Raw genomic sequence first — 19,321 nt, 5'->3', positions numbered from 1 at the left:
TATCCCACGACTAGAAAAAGTATTAAATACTTTAGTGGTATAATCTTCAGTTCTTCACACTCCCTCAGCTCTTCTACCTTCTTTCTCTGTTCTTTGTTCCCACAGTTTCCAAAAAGGTACAGATGCATTAAGGACTGTGGAGAGCCAGCAGATAGTGCAGTTGAGGTGTGACAGCCCCAAACAATGTGAAAAAAAGAGCTTTTCATGCCATAGATGCGACAAGTTTCCTTGCTAAGAATGAGAGTATGAGAGTGAGGCAGTAAAGCCAAAAAGATTACTTGTGTGAAGAAAGAAGTCTTGCCTTCAACTTGTCATGTTTCCAATTTATCTGTAGTTATTTTTTGAAAGAAATTCTTTCAGCCCTTTCCCAAAACAGCATTTTTATGTGGTTGTGGAAGATTTGGGCCATCTTAAAGGACAGAGGTTTAGAAGTGTTTCATTGTTACAGTGATTCAAACCCATATACCTAATTTCCTCATCAAAATCCCATTTAGTGCCCTTACTTGACAGTGAATATTGATGGTGAGGGTGAGGTGTGTAGGTGAGAAGGGCATCCTCCTGGGGTGAATGGTATGTGGTGGAAGGGAAGTAGCTAAGATCCACAGCCATCTTCCTTTCATAAAGATCACCTCCAGGATTTGGCTGTAATGGATGGCAGCTAGTTTTGGCTGCTGTTGGTTCCACCAGAATCTGCTGGAAGAAGGGCTCTGAAGAGTTAGGAGAAGGGGAGGAGTCATAAGGCCAACTGGCCAGAGGAAAAGCATAACTGGGACAACGCCTGTCACTAAGAGGATTTCTTCCCAAAGCAGCATTTTTATTCCATGTTTGCAGATCGTTGTTATCTGAGTAGACTCCAGGGACCGAAGGCTGGAGCAGGTCTCCACTGTTGTAGATCCTACTATTGAAAAATTTGCGTTTCTCATAGAGCTTAGTGGGACCCAGGGTGGAAGTGAGGTCTGCCAGATCAGTGGTTCCCTCAAACCCACAACTCTTGGAAAAGGATAAGCAATCATTCAATGACTTCTGCTGGGAAGTGTTAGCTATTAAATGTCCACTGTAACTACCAGGCAATTGGACTCCTTTCTGGAAAGACCAAGTTAAAGGCAAACTTTCCCAAGTTTGCATTTCACCTGAAAGAGACTGGAAAGGAAAATGAAATGTTCATGTTAATAAGATAAGCAAATCGACACAACTACCACAGGCACCCACGAGTTATTCTGTACAAATAAATGCTGTCAGGTTTTCCTCATTCCTTACATATTTGAAACATGAACACACAGCAGCTTCACTGCAACCACTCAAGATGCAAAAGAAGCAAAGGTTGCTTCCATTTCCATTTTAAAGCTATTAATCATAATGGCTGAATATCCCTTTACTCTGAGGAGACATGAGTGTGTTCAAGATGTTTTACCCTCAAACACAAATCTAATATCCTGTCTTTGCAAGGAACTGGGCTATTCAAGAAAAATCAAGCTGCAGTTTTCAAAGATTTATATTATACTCAGTACAGCTCCCAGGAGTTTTCCTCCCTTTTTTTTTTCTTTTTTTAAATAATTTCCCTCTTTGACCTTTGTATTTTTTAGTGCTTGCTGGAGTCTGAGAGACCAAGGTTGTTATTTTTCTCTCAAGAGACTACTCTCTGAGTTCAAGGGAATTTTGTTTAATCAAAAATAGAGTCTCTAGAATATTTATTTTTATAAGTGGTGGAAGCATATTGTCCTCCAGCTAATCATAAGAAAAGAATCTGGTTGGAAATTCAGTTACTCTCCTGTTTGTATAAAATTATCAGACTAAGAAGAAGATGGGTCTGGATTGGGATGGCAAGATGGTGGCATAGAGAGGAGTGGAATTTAGTTAGTCCCCTGAACAACTAATGAACAACCAGGAGTGACTAGTAAATAATGTGGAATAACTGCTGGGGGACAACCATGACTGTCCACACATCATACACCAACTTGGATTGGAAGGCATGCCTGAGATTGTAGCATAAAATCTGTAAGTAAAAACTGTGGAAGTATGCTGGGAGCCCCCTCCCCCCACAGCAGGCATAGCTGCAAATCCTTGCCGTGGTAGAGAGCAGCACTCTCCCAGCAAGTGAATATAGCTCAACTGAGCTCCAACTGGGATTTTAATTAACAAATGTGGACTGCTGAATACAAGCTACAAAGACAAACCCCTAACAAGCAGACAGAGGCTTTTAGAGATGACTGACCTTAAAAGAACAAGAAGTCTCATTGGTCCCAGGAGGGGGAGCCCAGAAGACCAGGTGTTACCTCTGGCCAATGAGTGAAACTGGGGGGGCTGTATACTGGCTCTATAAGTGGGCTTTCTGTCCCTTTTCCTCTCTCCCAACCTGAGAGGCTCAGAGGAGAGAGCTGCAGCCATTCTCAGTGGAGAAAGCCTCAGCCATTTTCACATCTTAGCTCTATGACCCAGACAGGGGTGGAGATAACAGAGTCAGAGAAACAATCCAAATGCAAATGAAAACTCCCTAGGGGGTGTATCTTCCCTAAGAGTAAGGAGGTGGGGCCCAGCTTTCCTTTCAGAACCAGACCCCAGAGCCTGGGGAAAAACAGCCAAAACAGAAACTGAAACCAAAGCACATCTCCTTACACCAGTTGGAAGTGACAGACTGACAGGCACCACCTGCTGGCCAGGTTAGGAAAAGCACAGTGACTGGAGACCTCACAGGAAAGTCTGTCATTCCTCTAAGATACACCCTGAATATAACCCCATTCTGAGACCTGAACCTGTTCTTGTCTGGGAAAATCTGACTGGGGTAAACAAGGAAACCAGATGCCTAGACAACAGAAAACTACAATCTATACTAGGAAAAATGAAGACATGGCCCATTCAAAGGAACAAACTTACACTTAATCAGGATACAGTTGAGATATTGTTTCACTTTAATGAAACAATCTATTAAAGATTTTCAAAGAAATATGCTAAATCAAATAAAAAACCAAATCAATGAGTTCAGTGAAGATATAACAAAAGAGATGAATGCTATAAAGAAAACACTGGGTGAACATAAGGTAGAGATCTAAAGTTTGGAAAAACAATCTATGGAAATGAAAGGCACAACACAAGAGATGAAAAACACAATGGAGACATACAACAGCAGATATCAAGAGGCAGAAGAAAACACTCAGGAACTGGAGAACAAGACACCTGAAGGCCTACACACAAAAGAACAGGTAGGGAAAAGAATGGGAAAATATGAGCAACGTCTCAGGGAATTGAGTGACAACATGAAATGCATGAATGTATGTGTCATGGGTGTCCCAGAAGGAGAACAGAAAGGAAAAGGGGAAGAAGCAATAATAGAGGAAATAATCAATGAAAATTTTCCATCTCTTATGAAAGACATAAAATTACAGATCCAAGAAGTGCAGGGTACCCCATACAGAGTGGATATGAATAGGCCTATGCCAAGACACTTAATAATCAGATTATCAAACATCAGAGACAAAGAGAGAATCCTGAAAGCAGCAAGAGAAAAGTGATCCATCACATACAAAGGAAGCTTGATAAGACTGTACGCAGATTTCTCAGTAGAAACCATGGAGGCAAGAAGGAAGTGGGGTGATATATTTAAGATACTGAAAGAGAAAAACTGGCAAAACTGTTCTTCAAATATGAGAGAGAGTTCAAAATATTCTCTGACAGGCAGACAATGAGGGAGTTTGTGAACAAGATACCTGCACTACAGGAAATACTAAAGGGAGCACTACAGATAGATAGGAAAAGACAGGAGTGAGAGGTTTGGAACACAATTTTAGGTGATGGCAGCACAGCAATGTAAGTACACTGAACAAAGATGACTGTGAATATGGTTGAAAGAGGAAGGTAAGGAGCATGTGGAACACCAGAAAGAAAGAGGAAAGATAAAGACTGGGACTGTATAACTCAGTGAAACCTAGACTGCTCAACAACTGTGATAAAATGTACAAATATGTTTTTACATGAGGGAGAACAAATGAATGTCAACCTTGCAAGGTGTTAAAAATAGGGTAGTATTGGGGAAAAAATTACAATCAATGCAAACTAGAAACTTTAGTTACCAGAAACATTGTATTATGCTTCCTTTAATGTAACAAAGGCAATATACCAAACCTAAATGCCTTTAAGAGAGGAACATAAGGGAGGGGTATGGGACTCCTGGCATTGGTGATGTTGTCTGACTCTTTATTCTACTAGTCTAATTCTATTTTTCCTTTTGTTGCTTTTTAGCTGTCATGTTTTTTTCTTTCTTTCTTTTTCTTTTGTCTACCTTCTTTGACTCTTCCTCCTTCTTTGTGGAAGAAATGGAGATGTCCTTATATAGATAGTGGTGATAGTGGTGAATACATAAATATGTGACTATACAGGGAACCATTGATTGTTTACTTAGGACAGAATGTATGGTGTGTGAACAAAACCGTCTTTAAAAAAAAAATGGATTGATGAAGAAAGCTTGAGGGCACTACATTGAGTGAAATAAGTCAGACACATAAGAACAAATATTGCAGGGTCTCACTGATATGAGCTAATTATAATATGTAAATTCATAGACATGAAATGTAAGTTACCAGGATATAGAATGAGGTTAAAGAATGGGGAGCAGTTGCTTATTATGAGCAGAATGTTCAACTAGGTTGAACTTAAGTGTTTGGAAATGTGCAGAGGTGATGGTAGCACATTATTGTGAGAATAACTAACAGTGCTGAATGGTGTGTGAATGTGGTGGAAAGGGGAAGCTTAGAGTCACGTATGTCACCAGAAAGAAAGTTGGAGGTTAAAAGATGAGAATGTAAAAAACAGTGAAACTTGTGGTGGACAATCTCCGTAATTAACTGTACAAATATTAGAAATCTCTTTCATGAACTAGAACAAATGTATGACACTATAACTAGAAGTTAATAATAGAGGGATAAACAGGGGAAATATATACCTATTGCAAACTATATACTACAGTTAGTAGTATTTTAACATTCTTTCATCAATAGTAGCAAATGTACTATACCAATACTATGAGTCAATAATGGAGGGGGGGTGGTTAGGGGTACAGGAGGATTTGAGTTTTCTTTTTTTGTCTTTATTCCTTTTCTGGAGTAATGAAAATGTTAAAAAAATTGAAAAAAAAAATTGTTTTGATGGATGCACAGCTGAATGATGGTACCATGGGCAACTGATTGTGCCGTTTGGATTTTTGGATTGTATGAACAATCTCAATAAAATTAAATTTTAAAAAAAGAGGATGGGTCTGGGATGGAGAGAAAGGGCTGTGGCCAGGTAGAGTGGGTGACTTGTCCCATGGCTGGGACAAAGGAGGAAGGACCAGTTATTTGGATTCAGGAGCCCATGTTTCTCTATCACAGACTCAAATAATTTTTTTCGGTGTAAGGTCTGTTTGGGGTCTCAAGGGATGGTCCAATTCTATCTCTGTTCTCTAGAAAAGCAATATGGAGCACCAAGCAATAGAAAAGTATAGGAGTTACTATCACTGTTAAAGAGGTGAGTCTCTAAACCTGTGATATGACTCGCCCAAAACAATCAATTTCATATCACAGTTTGTCTGTAGAGAGTAGCCTCCCCTGGCTCCCCTTCTCTGAGAGGACCATCATTTTGGAAACTGGTTATTTCATCTTGGTAAAGTATGCTTAGGAAATTGTTTGGGGAGGAGAATGGAGATTTTGAAAGGAAAAAAAAAGCACAAGACTAATAATATTCTATGGAGATAATTTTCATCAGTTTTGCTTCAATCAGAACAAAACATAGAGTGCCAGATATAGGTTAACTACTGTGCCAATTTGAATCTATTATGTCCCCCACAAAAGCCATGCTCTTTAATGCAATCTTGTGGGGGGCAGATTTATTAGTCTTGATTAGGGTGAAACCTTCTGACTGAATGTTTCCATGGAGAAGTGACCCACTCAACTGTGGGTGAGAACTCTGATTAAATTATTTCCATGGAGGTGTGGATCCCATCACACCTGGGGCTTGATTGGTTTACTGGAGTATTTAAGAGAGCTTAGAGCTGACACAGACACTGATGCTTCAAGATGCTTGGAGAAGCAAACAGAAGGACATTTGGAGATGCTAAACTAAGAGACGAAGCCCAGAGTTTGCCCCAGAGAAGCTAAGAGAAGACCCCCAGATGCTTAGAAAGAAACACCCTGGGAGAAAGAAGCAACAATGCACAGGAGCTGAGAGAGAGGAGCTAAAACAAAAGCCCAGAGACATTTTGGAGAAAGCCATTTTGAAACACAACCCAGGAGCAAAGGATAAGCAGATGCCAGCCACGTGCCTTCCCAGCTGACAGAGGTGTTCCAGATGCCATCAGCCTTCCTTCAGTGAAGGTATCCTCTTATTGATGCCTTAGTTGGTACCCTTTTATGGCCATAGAACTGTAAATTTGTAGCCAAATAAACCCCCTTTATAAAAGCCAATTCATTTCTGGTATTTTGCATAACAGCAGCATTAGCAATGCAGAACAACTACCAATTCAAGTTTCTTTTTTAAATTATAGTAAGGAAGATGGTTCTAAAAGTATATGGAATTTATGGTTGGGAGCAGGCTACAAGATGGTAGAAATAAAGAGTAAAATTTCACTTGATTCTTTGGTGGGATGCTTGCTTATAGACTTGCCTGTTGATATATGGGTTTCGGCTGTCATTGGAGGTAAGGAACCAGGGAAATCTACTGCCCCCACCACAGGGATGACAAGTTGCTGTATGCTTTGAGCAGACGTGATGAAAGGTTACCTTTGGTTCTGGGCTCTTCAGCCTTAGAGAGACCAAGGAGGACGCTGTGTGCACTTTCTTCATTGTTCTTCTTGCCTCTGCTTCTACTTTGGTTTCTGGCTTTGGATGATCATGATCTCCCTTTGACTTAAAAGAGACAATGAAGTGAAAAGTAATAAATAACTAGGTTGCACTTCATGGGGTGTGAATTTTTACTATATGCCCTGCTGGATGACTGGTCTTGCTGTAGTTGATGACCGTAACAAGATTGGATAAAAGCTTTAAGCACCCCCCAAGCCCACCATGCTCTTTCCTGACTACATGCTTTTGCTTGGGATGCCCCCTCTCCCACTGATGCCTCTACCCCACCTGACAAAGTCAGATGCACAACGTCGATAACAAAAACTTATTAACTGCTTATTAGGCTGTGTGCAAGGCACAGTAATAAACACACAATGTGCCTTATCTTGTCTAATCTTCACAACCTTGTAAGGTACATGCCATCAGTATCACCCACAGTTTACCGAATAGGAAACTGAGGCATGAAGAGAAAGTAGGGTTGTTAGGATCCAGCTGGCTGAGAGCTCATGGTTAAATATTCAGGAATTTTGTGTGCTAGTTGTTAAAAACTGCTGATAGGCTTGAAATCAGCCATGGTGGGAATTCTAATATCACAGAGATCATCAAATGCTACAGATCAGAACTTTTTTTTTCCAGAGAGTCGGTTAATCAGCACACCACTGACTCAAACCCAGGCAGTCTGACCTCAGAGTCCACTCTCTGTACCCCTTTCTGTAACATCACCTCCATCAGCAATTCCTAATATCCACATTTCACATAAACTGAGGCTTAAGGGAGTTAAGTAACTGGCTCAGGTTTACAGAGCTAGTTAAAAATCAGAGCTGGTACTCAGCCTCTGCTGAGACACCTCCTACTCAGGAAACGTTTGTTGAATCAAAGAGAAAGTGAATTGCATGACTCTAACTCAAATCCAACCTGGAAAAATATGAAGCGTCCTTCGTGCCTCCAGAAGTTGGTGACTGGGAAGCCCCCGTGGCCTCGGCAAGGAATTAGCTTCAGGGGCCCATTGCAGTTGGGACAGTATTTCTCTACAAAAGAGCAGATGGGGGTAACCATGCCCAGCTGAGCCATGTCAGTCAACTCCTGCACCTTTGCAGTCCTTCCGACTTGAGCCTCGACTCCAGGGTGGCAGAGAATAACCCTGTACACAGTTCTATGGTTTCCATCCACTGGGTGTTACCCCTTGCCCCCTGGGAAGGAAGCCTGAGCACCATCCTGGCCCAGCTCAGTCTCACAGATGGATAGAGAAGCAGCTGCCTACCAAGTGGGACGTTCCACAGGTCAGAGAACAGCTCGTCTGAGCAGAAAATCCCTCCTATTTATTTACTGATACTTGAAATTCTTTATAGAGGAGAGTATAAAATTCTTGCATTTCACACTGGGTACTAAGGGGCAAGGGGCAAAGCTACAAGGGAGAGAGAACACAGCTACTTAAATTTTCACTACGGTGTAAATGACAGATATCAGATCCTGCCACAGAGCCAGTTTTGAAGACAAATTACAAGGAAGGACATGAATTGAGGGTCTGCAGTAGGCAAGGCACAGAGATGGGGCACAGAGAGTATCCACCTCACAACCGAGCATATATGGTAAAAATAAATAAATAAATAAATAAATAAATAAATAAATATTTTAAAAACCCAAATGAACAAATATCTCAGCTTGCAATTATGACATGAACCTAAATGCCATGGAATTCAGTCTAACCTCCAATTTAGTCCCATTGCTCCCACTTCTGATTAAAACACTCATCGAGATCACTCAGGGACCATTTCCCAAGATGTCAGGTGGCAAATCTGATAAAATAATGACTTTCTTTTAAACTTTCTGTAGGTGCACTGATGAATTAATGTCACTCCTCTGCTTGACACATCTTCCTTTAAACAGGGGCCTTGAGACACATCTTAACCAAAGACAGCAGTTTTAATGATGGGAGATGGGGGCCTGGAAGATCAGCGGGGTGGATCCTGGGGGGCAGTGGGGCTGGTTGGCTCCCTCTCTGTCTGTGGCCGAACGGCCTTGGCCCCAGCCACCCTTGGTTTGGGGGTTGGGTCCTGGGGGTCGTACTGGTATGTAGCCTCCCATCTCGGCAGCCGCCTCAGAAGCGATGCCAGCTTCCTGGCCAGTCCCACCGAGCCCCACTCACTCTGCTGCTTCTGCCGGGCTTTGTCACAGATGGCAGGTCGCAGGTAGACCTTGCGCCCCTCCTCGGTGGAGCAGTCGCGGCTGCACACCACCACGCCCAGGCAGGACTTCTTGAGGATGCGAGAGTTGTGGTTGTTGGTGTTGCGCATGGCCCAGCTGCTCAGGTGTCTCTGTGCGTTCCTGTCCTCCGAGCTGTAGATGTGCTTCACGTAGGAGTCCGGCCATTCCTCGAAGCTGTCTGTTTTTTTCACATTCTAATAGAAACACAAGGAATATTATTATTATATTTTCAGGAAGAAGGTACAACTGTGGAGTCAATAAGCAGGGAGGATGTTTGGGCACTCAAGCTGGCCAGAGACCTTCGGGAAGCACCTCCCCGGCGGTGACTCTGACTGCGGGCTCCGAAGGCACAGAAGCAGCCGGGGGTCTGCTGCATCTACGAAGCTTTTGGTCACTGGACCAAAATGAGTTGCCATTCAGCTCCTCTGAGCGCTACCTGACTGACGGCTCTCTAGCCCTTGGTGACAAGGTTATGGCCGTTTCTCAGCAAGTATCTGTGACGGCAAAGCAATATTATTGTGGTTTTACACAATTTCTGTGGAAAAATGTGGCAGGACAGCGTGTGCTGTGGTCTCATACCACACTGTAGTTACATTAAATGGTCTTTTCAACAAATGGTCTTTTCAACAAATGGTGCTGGTGAAACTGGATATCCCTATGCACAAAGATGGCTATTAAAAAGAAGAAGAAGAAGAAAATAACAAGTGTTGAAGAGGATATGGAGAAATTGGAACACTAGTGCATTGTTGGTGGGAATGTAAAATGGTGCATCCACTGTGGAAAGCAATATGATGGTTCCTCAAAAATTTTTAATAAATTCTTACCATATGATCTAGCTATATACCCAAAGAGAGTGAAAACACATTTTCAAACAGCTACTTGTACAGAAATATTTATACCAGCATTATTCACAATAGCCAAAAGTGGGAAACAACCCAGGTGTCCATCAATGAATGGATAACCAAATGTGGTATCTACGCACAATGGAATGTTATTTGGTCATAAGGAAAAATGAAGTTAAGAGACATGCTGCAACGTGGAAGCACCTTGAAAATATTATGCTCAGTGAAATAACACAAGGACAAACATTTGAATTGTATCACTTGTAAGAAGTGACTAGAAATAGCAAATTTGTAGAGACAGAAAGCAGATTAGAAGTTACTGGGGAACGGGAGGGATGGGGGAGGGGGGAAAGGGGAATGTTGGCAAAAACATTTTTTAAAAAAAATATGGAGTGTTGAAAACAATAATACTGTTTGTAATAATTGAGAGGGAACCTGAATCCTTAATAAATTTCTTTTTTCTTGCTGAAATTGAGAAGGAAGTTCCTTTTTCTCTTAAACTGTACCCATTTCACCAGGGAGAAGAGAGTCTCCACTCCATTTCTAACACCAGCCAGTTTCCTAAGCAGAAACATTGAAGTACGGGATGTTCCAGTAGACCCACAGCAGATAAACATCCCGAACATTTTGTTCCTAAGCAGTGAACAATTTTTAGATTAAACCCACGGTCAAATCCATGCCAAGCCATTAATTCAAAATTTCAAGGTTTGAGTACATTCTTCATAGAGAAAACAAAAATAAGCAAAGGCTAAACATATATATAGGCCAACCAAAAATCTGGTGAGTTAAACCTCCAAGGGGCCCCATCTCTCATCAGTTAATTCCTGGACCATGGTTTTAGCCAGCAAGATTTTCTTTGTATCTGCAGGGATTAAGCTCAAAATTGTGAGCAAAGGTACTTATTTGAATTCTTTCTATGATTTCATGTGGCTCGACTGTAATGAGGATGAGCCAGTTGTAGTTGTAGTAATTGGATGCATTTCAATGCTATGGAGCCAACAGGTAAAGCAGATTCTGGATTTCTTGTCAGTGATTGTCGGACTGTGTGATCGGGTCATATCGTCATTGGTCTGGCGGGGACACTCATGACTTTGCCCTCTTTGCCCAGCATTTGGCTTGGCCTTGCGGTCGTTTGAACTTCCCTGGGACAGCACTACCCTTGTTGACTCCCCTGATCATTGGGAACCCCAGTATTGGGACAGGTCCTCCACCACTCTGTGCCTGTGGTGTGATGGGAATGGGAGAATTAGTGCATCTGAAGGAGCTGAGACTCACTTCTGGGTGCCCACCATCAGTCCCTTGCTTACCTGGGTGGAGTGGGAGAGGAAGAGAGAAGAGAAGAGCAAGGTGGGTAATGGAGAGAGTTTGGAAGCTGGGTTATTCTGGCTTGGCTTAGTGTTGTCTGAGCAAATAAGGGGCTTTGTCCTGGCTCTTGACCCTGTATCCCATGGTAGGAAATTGCAGAATTAGCTTAAGGAGTAATTTTTGAGCTTAGACAAAAGCATTTTATTGAGCTGATTTTCTCTCCTTGATACCACTTTGAGTTTGGTTTCCTATTGGACCAGAAGAAACATTCCTGAAAAATTGTGTGTAAGTCCAAAAGCTGGCTGAATATTTTTTCTTTTTTTCTCCATCTGATTGGATTAAAGGCACATGTGTGCATTCCCTGTTTTATTTTGAAACATTTATTTAAAAGGAATTAATAATAAAATCTTATAACTAAGAAAACTTGGTAGATAATTGCTTTATATGAAAGTGGACTATATTCCAAATGAAAGCCAATTTTCATGGAATAACATGATAATGTAGATATTTTGATAGCTGATTTTAGAAATTTGATTTTAATGCATTAGTTTCATATAATAATAGTATATATTTGATTCTTAAGATATCCTATTAAAATTTCAAGTAATTAAGGTAAATTAGAATGATAGGAGGATGAAGTTGTCTCTATGATTGTATAGAATTCAATCTAGAGGATTAAATCACTTAACAAAAAGATCACACACAGGAGTCATAGAATTCTTAATTAAATCCTCAATGATGTGTTACCCATGAGGTTATAAAAGAAATTAGTTAGATTTACATGTTGGAAACCTTAGGAATACTCCCTTTGAATTATAAACTTCTTAACCAAGAAGAAAAACAACGAGTTACTCATGCAAAGTTAGAAATTAAAATAAACAAAGGATCTAAAAAGGAGAAACTATTTTGTGGAGATTTGCTAAACAAGATTAAAAAATGATTATTCTCTCTTTTAAATTTTATCTCTTTGATGCCTTTAAATTTCAAAAGCTTTCAGAAATCACCATTATCCATTTGATACTAGGGTTCCTTTGCATTATTGGGATCTGGGTTTTCCCTCAATTTCAATACAAAGATGTCAAAAGATCCCACTAAACTTCACTCAGAAGACTGGACATAAACAGCCAAGAGAATAACTTGATGTGAACACATTTGTTCCCAACAATGTTTTCAGTCCATAAGCTGTCAAACTCATTTTAAAAGACAGTACAGATCATTTCTTCCTCCACAGCCCTTGCTTTAAAAGAAACTGAAAAGCTCTCACAGATGTGTTCCTCTCCTCCTGGTTCATGGGATTCGTGGCACTGGCCTGCCTGAGGGGACACCTCACCTTTAAAACATGAAAATCTCAGCTTTGCTTCCAGGGCTCCCTGCCCTTGGTGCTGCTATCCTGACAGCTGGCCTTTACGTTTGCATAATTCAAGCCACCAAGACAGCATTGGAATAAAAGGTGGGTGGAGAAGGCAGAAGAGGGAGATGCCGGGGGTGCTTCTTATCAAAGGATACGGGGAAAGAACTGGAAAAAGCAGACAGTTCAGCCAGCTCTGGGCCTGGCTCTGCCTCCCTCCCGCAAACTCCCTGATGACCAGAGGGGACTTCTCCTGACACCACCCTTGCCCCTCCTCTCTTATTGTCCTGCTTCCCCTTCTCACACCATCCTCGTTGCAGTTGCACAGGAAGGATCAGCCCTGGTCGGAAGGTTGTGGAATAAGAGGTGTGCACCAACTAAGCTTTTATCTCACAGGGGCACAGACTCCTGTCTTGCAGTTGGCTTAGTATAAAGGTTTGGCACATGAAGTGACCTCTCTGTGTGTTGTCTCTTACCTGAAAGCCAGTGGCTCTTCCAACCACATTGGCTGGTTGTGTATGTGGCCCCAGATCTAGTTTAATATTAGCTAACACTTATATGGAACTATTCCATGCCAGGCATTGCATAGATTAACTCACTCAATCCTCACAACATTCTTATGAGGTAGGTATTCCAGTTACCCCCATTTTTCAGAGCAGAAACAGGCACTGAAAGGTTGAGGAACTTCCCTAAGATTCACACCAGCAATTGGCCCTTATGCTCTTAGATGTTGGCAAACTTTCTGTACAGGGCCTGTTAATAAATATTTTAAACTTCGTGGGCCTTCTGGTATCTTCCACAACTACTCACCTCTGCTGTTATGGTGCAAAAGTAACCAGAGTCCGTCCACACTTAAATGCATGTGTGGCTGTGTTCCAATAAAACTTTATTTACAAAACAGGTAGTAGGCTGGATTTGGCCTGTGTGACCTGGTTTGCAAAACCGTTGTCTTAACCACTAAATAGTACAATCACTAACATACAGAAAACCTCGCATATATATTTCCTCAGACGCCCCCCCCCAAAATTCATACAACTCTCATTATAGAGGACTTACAGTTTACAACAAATCCGTACTTAATAGCACTCCCATGAGGTAGGTTTGATCAATGTCCTCATTTTATAAAAAAGGAAAATAAGCCTTCAGAGACAAAGCCACTTACTTGGAGCCTCATGCTGCAAAATGCATTAGCACATTCTAAGCTTGAAATCTGTCTTGGTAGACACCCACTGCCCCATGCTGCCCATCTATCTTGACTTCGATGTTTACTTTCTTTCTTCTAAAATCTCTTGTCTTTCCATTCCCATATTCTGTACTGTTCTTTCTTGTTGGAGAAGAAAAGGGAGGTAGCTTTCCATTCTGATCTTCGAGAATCTTCTAGATGAAAAATGTCATCATACCAGCTCAGGTCTCTGGAAGCTGTGGGGCAGGCGGGCATAGCCTGAGTTTGACCTGGCATCGTGGGACGGAGAACATCTTCTTGACCAAAAGGGGGATGTGAAAGGAAATGAAATAAGCTTCAGTGGCAGAGAGATTCCAAAAGGAGCCGAGAGGTCACTCTGGTGGGCACTCTTACACACACTTTAGACAACCCTTTTTAGGTTCTAAAGAATTGGGGTAGCTGGTGGTGGATACCTGAAACTATCAAACTACAACCCAGAACCCATGAATCTCGAAGACAATTGTATAAAAATGTAGCTTACGAGGGGTGACAATGGGATTGGGAAAGCCATAAGGACCACTCTCCACTTTGTCTAGTTTATGGATGGATGAGTAGAAAAATAGGGGAAGGAAACAAACAAACAAACAGACAAAGGTACCCAGTGTTCTTTTTTACTTCAATTGCTCTTTTTCACTTTAATTATTATTCTTATTATTTTTGTGTGTGTGCTAATGAAGGTGTCAGGGATTGATTTAGGTGATGAATGTACAACTATGTAATGGTACTGTGAACAATCGAATGTACGATTTGTTTTGTATGACTGCGTGGTATGTGAATATATCTCAATAAAATGAAGATAAAAAATTAAAAAATTAAAAATTAAAAAAAAAATAATTTAAGGGGGAGCAGGAGAAGGGGCTCCATGGTCAAAAATAAATTAGAGAAACACTGCCTAACACAGCTACCTCTTGGTACAACTACCTGCGCAGATGGGTATGAGAAAAGCTCCAAGTCTACGGCAAAGAAATCTCTTTAACTTGGTTGAAACCAGTGTTTCCCTTCTTTTCCACAGCACTATAACTGCTTTAAACAGCTTAGACATTTAGGCAGGATGAGACCCTAACTTTGTTCTTCCTTTGCAATATTGATTTGGTAATTTGGGGTCTGTGCCAGTTTGGATATATTATGTCCCCCAAAACGCCATTATCTCTGATACAATCTTGTGGGGGCAGATGTATTCATGTTGATTAGATTGAAATTCTTTGATTGAGTGTTTCCATGGAGATGTGACTCAATTGACTGTGAGTGAAACGTTTGACTCGATAATTTCCATGGAGGTGCTACCCCACCCATTCAGAGTGGGTGTTAATTGGATCACTGGAGTCATATAAAGGAGTTCACAGACAAGGACCTCAGAGCAACTGAGAGTGGAGTCATATAAAGGAGTTCACAGACAAGGACCTCAGAACAACTGAGAGTGACATCTTGAAGAGCAGCTGCAGCTAAGAGAGGACAAAATGCCTCAAGAGCAACACTTTGGAGAATGCCATTTTGAAACGCAACCTGGGAGCAAGCAGATGCCAGCCCCGTGCCTTCCCAGCTAACAGAGGTTTTCCAGATGTCAATGGCCTTTCTCCAGTGAAGGTACCTGTTAATGCCTTACATTGGACACTTTATGGACTTAAGCCTGTAACTTTGTAACCAGATAAATCTCCTTTATAAAAGCCAATCCATTTCTGGTGTTTTGCATTCTGGCAGCATTAGGAAACTGGAACAGGGTCCCTTGCAATTTCATATTGAGGATCAGCTTTGCCATTTCTGCAAAAAGAGCTGCTAGGATTTTGATAGGTATTGCATTGAATCTATACATTGTTTTGAAATCTTAACAAGTCTTCCTATCCATGAACTGGGCACTGATTTTGTTCCATTAGCTCTGATGATTATGAGCACTTCCATGGAAGTTAACACAGCTAAATGGCCCCTGGGTCCCTAAACCTGCTATACTGTCTGGCACATTGCCACTCTCAAAAATGTTCAATGTCTGTTTTAGTTTCCCAGCTACTACAACTAATAACATAAGGTGGGATGTCTTAGCAATAGGAATTTATTGGCACCTTAACTAATAACATCTTCAAAGGTCCTATTTACAAATAGGTTCACACCTACAGAACCAGGGGTTGGGACCGCCACATGCCTTTTGTGGGGACATGATTCAATCTCCAATAATGTCTTAACAAGGGTTGTATTTGCTGTTGTCAATGATTAATCCACAAATTTTGAGCTAGCTGAGATGTATGGTTTCTATAACCAGACAATGCAATTAGTGTTTGGGTACCCATCTTGAAACCTGAAGCAATAGAATATTATTCAGCCATAAAAATGCATGAAATTCTGATGCATGCTACAATATGGATGAACCTTGACGATACCATGTGGAGTGAAATAAGTCAGACACAAAAGGAAAGATATTGTATGATTTCACTTATGTGATGAAGTAATTAGAATAAGCAAATTCAAAGAGATAGAAAGTAGATTATAGGTTATCAGGGCTGGGGGTGGGATGGAGTGAGAAGAATGTGGAGTTAATGCTTAATGGGTTCAAAGTTTCTGTTCAGGGTGATGGAAAAGTTTTGGTAATGGATGGTGTTGATATTAGTACAACATTATGAACGTAATTAATATCACTGAATTGTATATTTAAAAGTGGTTAAAATGGGAAATTTTATATTGCATATGTTACTATAATAAAAAAATTGTAAAAAAAATAATTTAAGGGGGAGCAGGAGAAGGGGCTCCATGGTCAAAAATAAATTAGAGAAACACTGCCTAACACAGCTACCTCTTGGTACAACTACCTGCGCAGATGGGTATGAGAAAAGCTCCAAGTCTACGGCAAAGAAATCTCTTTAACTTGGTTGAAACCCAGTGTTTCCCTTCTTTTCCACAGCACTATAACTGCTTTAAACAGCTTAGACATTTAGGCAGGATATGTAAAGATTATTATTTTCATTTTACAGAAGAGATAACTAAGACTTAAGAAAATCGGTTTATGCACAGTCACACATATTGTAAGCAATGGAGCCCATTCATTAATTCTTTCCATCTTTGTCATCTGTTGTTTAATACATGCCAGGCACTATGTTAAGAATCATGCTGACATTTCTAGCATGCATGCCTTCCAAATCTTGGGTCTCAGAATCCCCAACTATTAGAACAAACACATATATAAGAAATCATTTAGTGAGACCCTCTCATTTTCAGAAGAGGAAAGAGAGTCTCAGAGAAGACAAGTCCCCAAGGCTCTACAAATAGAGAAAGGCAGGAGTAGGATTCGAACACAGGGCTTCTGCCTCCCAGTCCTGTGCTTTTCACGGTATACACCTCTGCCTCCAAATATACTTACAGCACACAAAAATCTAATATGCTTGGACATCTTCCCAAGACTTTATTTTTCATCTCTGCTGGTTCTCGATACAATTCCAGAGCCAACATAAACCCAGATGAGGAGGGTGTTATCTGTGCTCAGATAATGTTAAGAAACACTTGCATTTTAAATCATTTCCCTTACATATTTAACAAATTACAGGTTGTTAAGCTATTTCCAGGTACAATCTCAGTACCTCTTCTCTGAACTGTAAATGAGGCATTTCCAAAGCCAAATGTGAATTTCTGTCATACATTTCTCAGTTTAATGTCTTGGGCAGTTGAGAATGCTTCCATTTTTGGAAATTCATGTTGGAATGTGAACTTTTGTGAGCACTGCATTTCCCTCCAGGGAAGAGGTTCTTCGTCCCCACTGTGTACAGATCGGATGAATGATATGGATCCTCTGTCCCAGAAAACGCACATGCGTGTTGGTACACAGTGTTATCCACCATTTCAGGGGGCTCTGTGGTCTACATATTAAACCCCTGCTCTAGGACGTGGCGTTCCAAAGTCTTACATGTACCTGCTAACTTCAACTCTTGATTTTGTCCTTCTATTTTGGGGGCTGCAATCATGAAATTCGGAACAGGTGGAAATACGGGTCTCCGAGCTAGGAGTAATTAACATTTACCTTCAAGTTTTCCCTATAATTGCTACAATAATTTCAATACCAATTAAGAGCAACTACAAACACAAATCCCTAAAATGGATGCTTACATGATCTAGCTGTGGTTTATTTAACATTCTTAAATAAAAAAGGAGGCACTCCTTTTGTCCTCCAGCTCTACCAAGGTCTACCAAGAGAGAATATATGGGGGGATTTAAGGAGAAATGTAAAGAAAAAATTAATAATGTCTCCATAGAGTGAAAACTTGAATGGTTTACAAATCAGACTGTGGAAACAACGTCCCTTTCCCCCTGCTTGGAATAATTCAAATTCCTTGCTCCCTGGAATCTGGCAGACTAGATCCACCTTTCTTTACTTGGTACTGATGATCTCCAGTCCTAGCCTTCCTAGGCACCTTCTCAAACAACTTCCTGTGGAAACATGCTTCAAATGCCAAGAAAGGAGGTCAAGGAAATCAGGAATGATCCACATAGAAAATCAGTTTTAAACAACTAATGTTTTCAACCAAATCAAGAGTTAAAAAGTCAATTTCCTAAAAAGAAGGCCAAGAAAACATGAAGTGAAAATCATGCTCTAGAAGGAAAGCAACCCTGTTTGCGCGTACTGCATATTAATGATGAAAGTTTGAGAAAAGCATCTGTATTCCACAAACGCACTATCGCTTGGTTATTCCAGGACATTCCATTACAGATTTAGTTTAAAACCATTATGATAAGCAAATAAGGTTGTATGGGGACTCATGTAAATGAAGTCAATCTTTGGGCAAATAAAGTAAAATAGATTGTATTATACCAGTTAGCCAGGGCAGGTGCAACCTGAGCCAAGACAACATTGGAAGAGAAAGGAAGTAGCACTTTCTTTGCCTGGGACTATAACTGGGCAAAACCTCACATGAATCATAGGTCTTTGAGCCATGCCCAGCAAAGCTAAACAGGGATTTACCCAGCTGGTACCCTCACCAAGGTCTTAGCAGATGAACAGTCAAGATTTCAGAGTCAAATGCTGAAGGCAGATTCTTATTCCGAGTACATACCTGTGGCAGTTTCATATCATTAATATCCCAGCTTAATATCTCTTTGTCCTCAGAATCAAAGTCGTCTGGTTCCATGCTAAGGTCAGGGCAGCCTCAGCTTACCGTCTACTCAACACCCCTCAGAAGTGTTTGAGAACTTTAGTATCAAAGGCTTTTCATACAGGCGAGATCTGTCCACTCAAGTAGCTTAGTCTGGGAGATTTTCTGATGCTAAAAAATAAATGATAGCAATACTGACCATTAAAGAGATAAAAATCAATGCTTGTCTGCTAGAAAAACCTGTTTCATTGACACTTTTGCAAGCACCAACATACCATGAAAAAAACCCATAAAGGCCAGTTAACACTTGTGGAAGTAAAGCTTGACCATCAGGAATCAGGAACACAGTGACCACTGCTTTGACCTTCGGGTTTGGGATTCCTTCCTCATTGCTAAATCCTGGTTATTACAGCCTCAGTAGGGACTGCTGTCACCTATAGCCAGTGATTAGGACTCTTCCTCTCTATACCTGTGTTGGTGCAGGAAGGAGAGCTGGTTTGGAGTTGTTTTCATGGAAACACCCTCAT

General features: G+C 40.9%; 1 protein-coding gene across 1 annotated transcript; it reads right to left on the bottom strand.

Moving 5' to 3' along the window:
• Positions 1–381: 381 nt before the first annotated feature.
• On the bottom strand, positions 382–18,830 carry GCM1 (glial cells missing transcription factor 1). The gene is made up of 5 exons (XM_037844669.1): positions 18,756–18,830; positions 8,953–9,205; positions 7,722–7,834; positions 6,747–6,872; positions 382–1,140 (listed from the first exon to the last, which is right to left on the bottom strand). Exons 1-5 carry the CDS (start codon positions 18,828–18,830, stop codon positions 382–384), a joined length of 1,326 nt encoding a protein of 441 aa, XP_037700597.1.
• Positions 18,831–19,321: the final 491 nt, after the last annotated feature.

This window comes from Choloepus didactylus, chromosome 7 (genome assembly GCF_015220235.1).
Source record: "Choloepus didactylus isolate mChoDid1 chromosome 7, mChoDid1.pri, whole genome shotgun sequence".
NCBI classification, from domain to species: domain Eukaryota; kingdom Metazoa; phylum Chordata; class Mammalia; order Pilosa; family Megalonychidae; genus Choloepus; species Choloepus didactylus.
The sequence above is the reverse complement of the archived record's forward strand: the minus strand, read 5'-3'. Positions and strand labels throughout refer to the sequence as shown.

Bases quoted from the DNA above. Each gene is read 5' to 3' on its own strand.
- GCM1 (XM_037844669.1), bottom strand. From the start codon at position 18,830: ATGGAACCAGACGACTTTGATTCTGAGGACAAAGAGATATTAAGCTGG. The intron at 6,873-7,721 runs GTTGGATTTGAG...GTCTCTTTTAAG, and splicing joins GACGCTTCATATTTTTCCAG to TCAAAGGGAGATCATGATCA. The intron at 1,141-6,746 runs GTAACCTTTCAT...TTTCCTTTCCAG, and splicing joins TGAAGAGCCCAGAACCAAAG to TCTCTTTCAGGTGAAATGCA.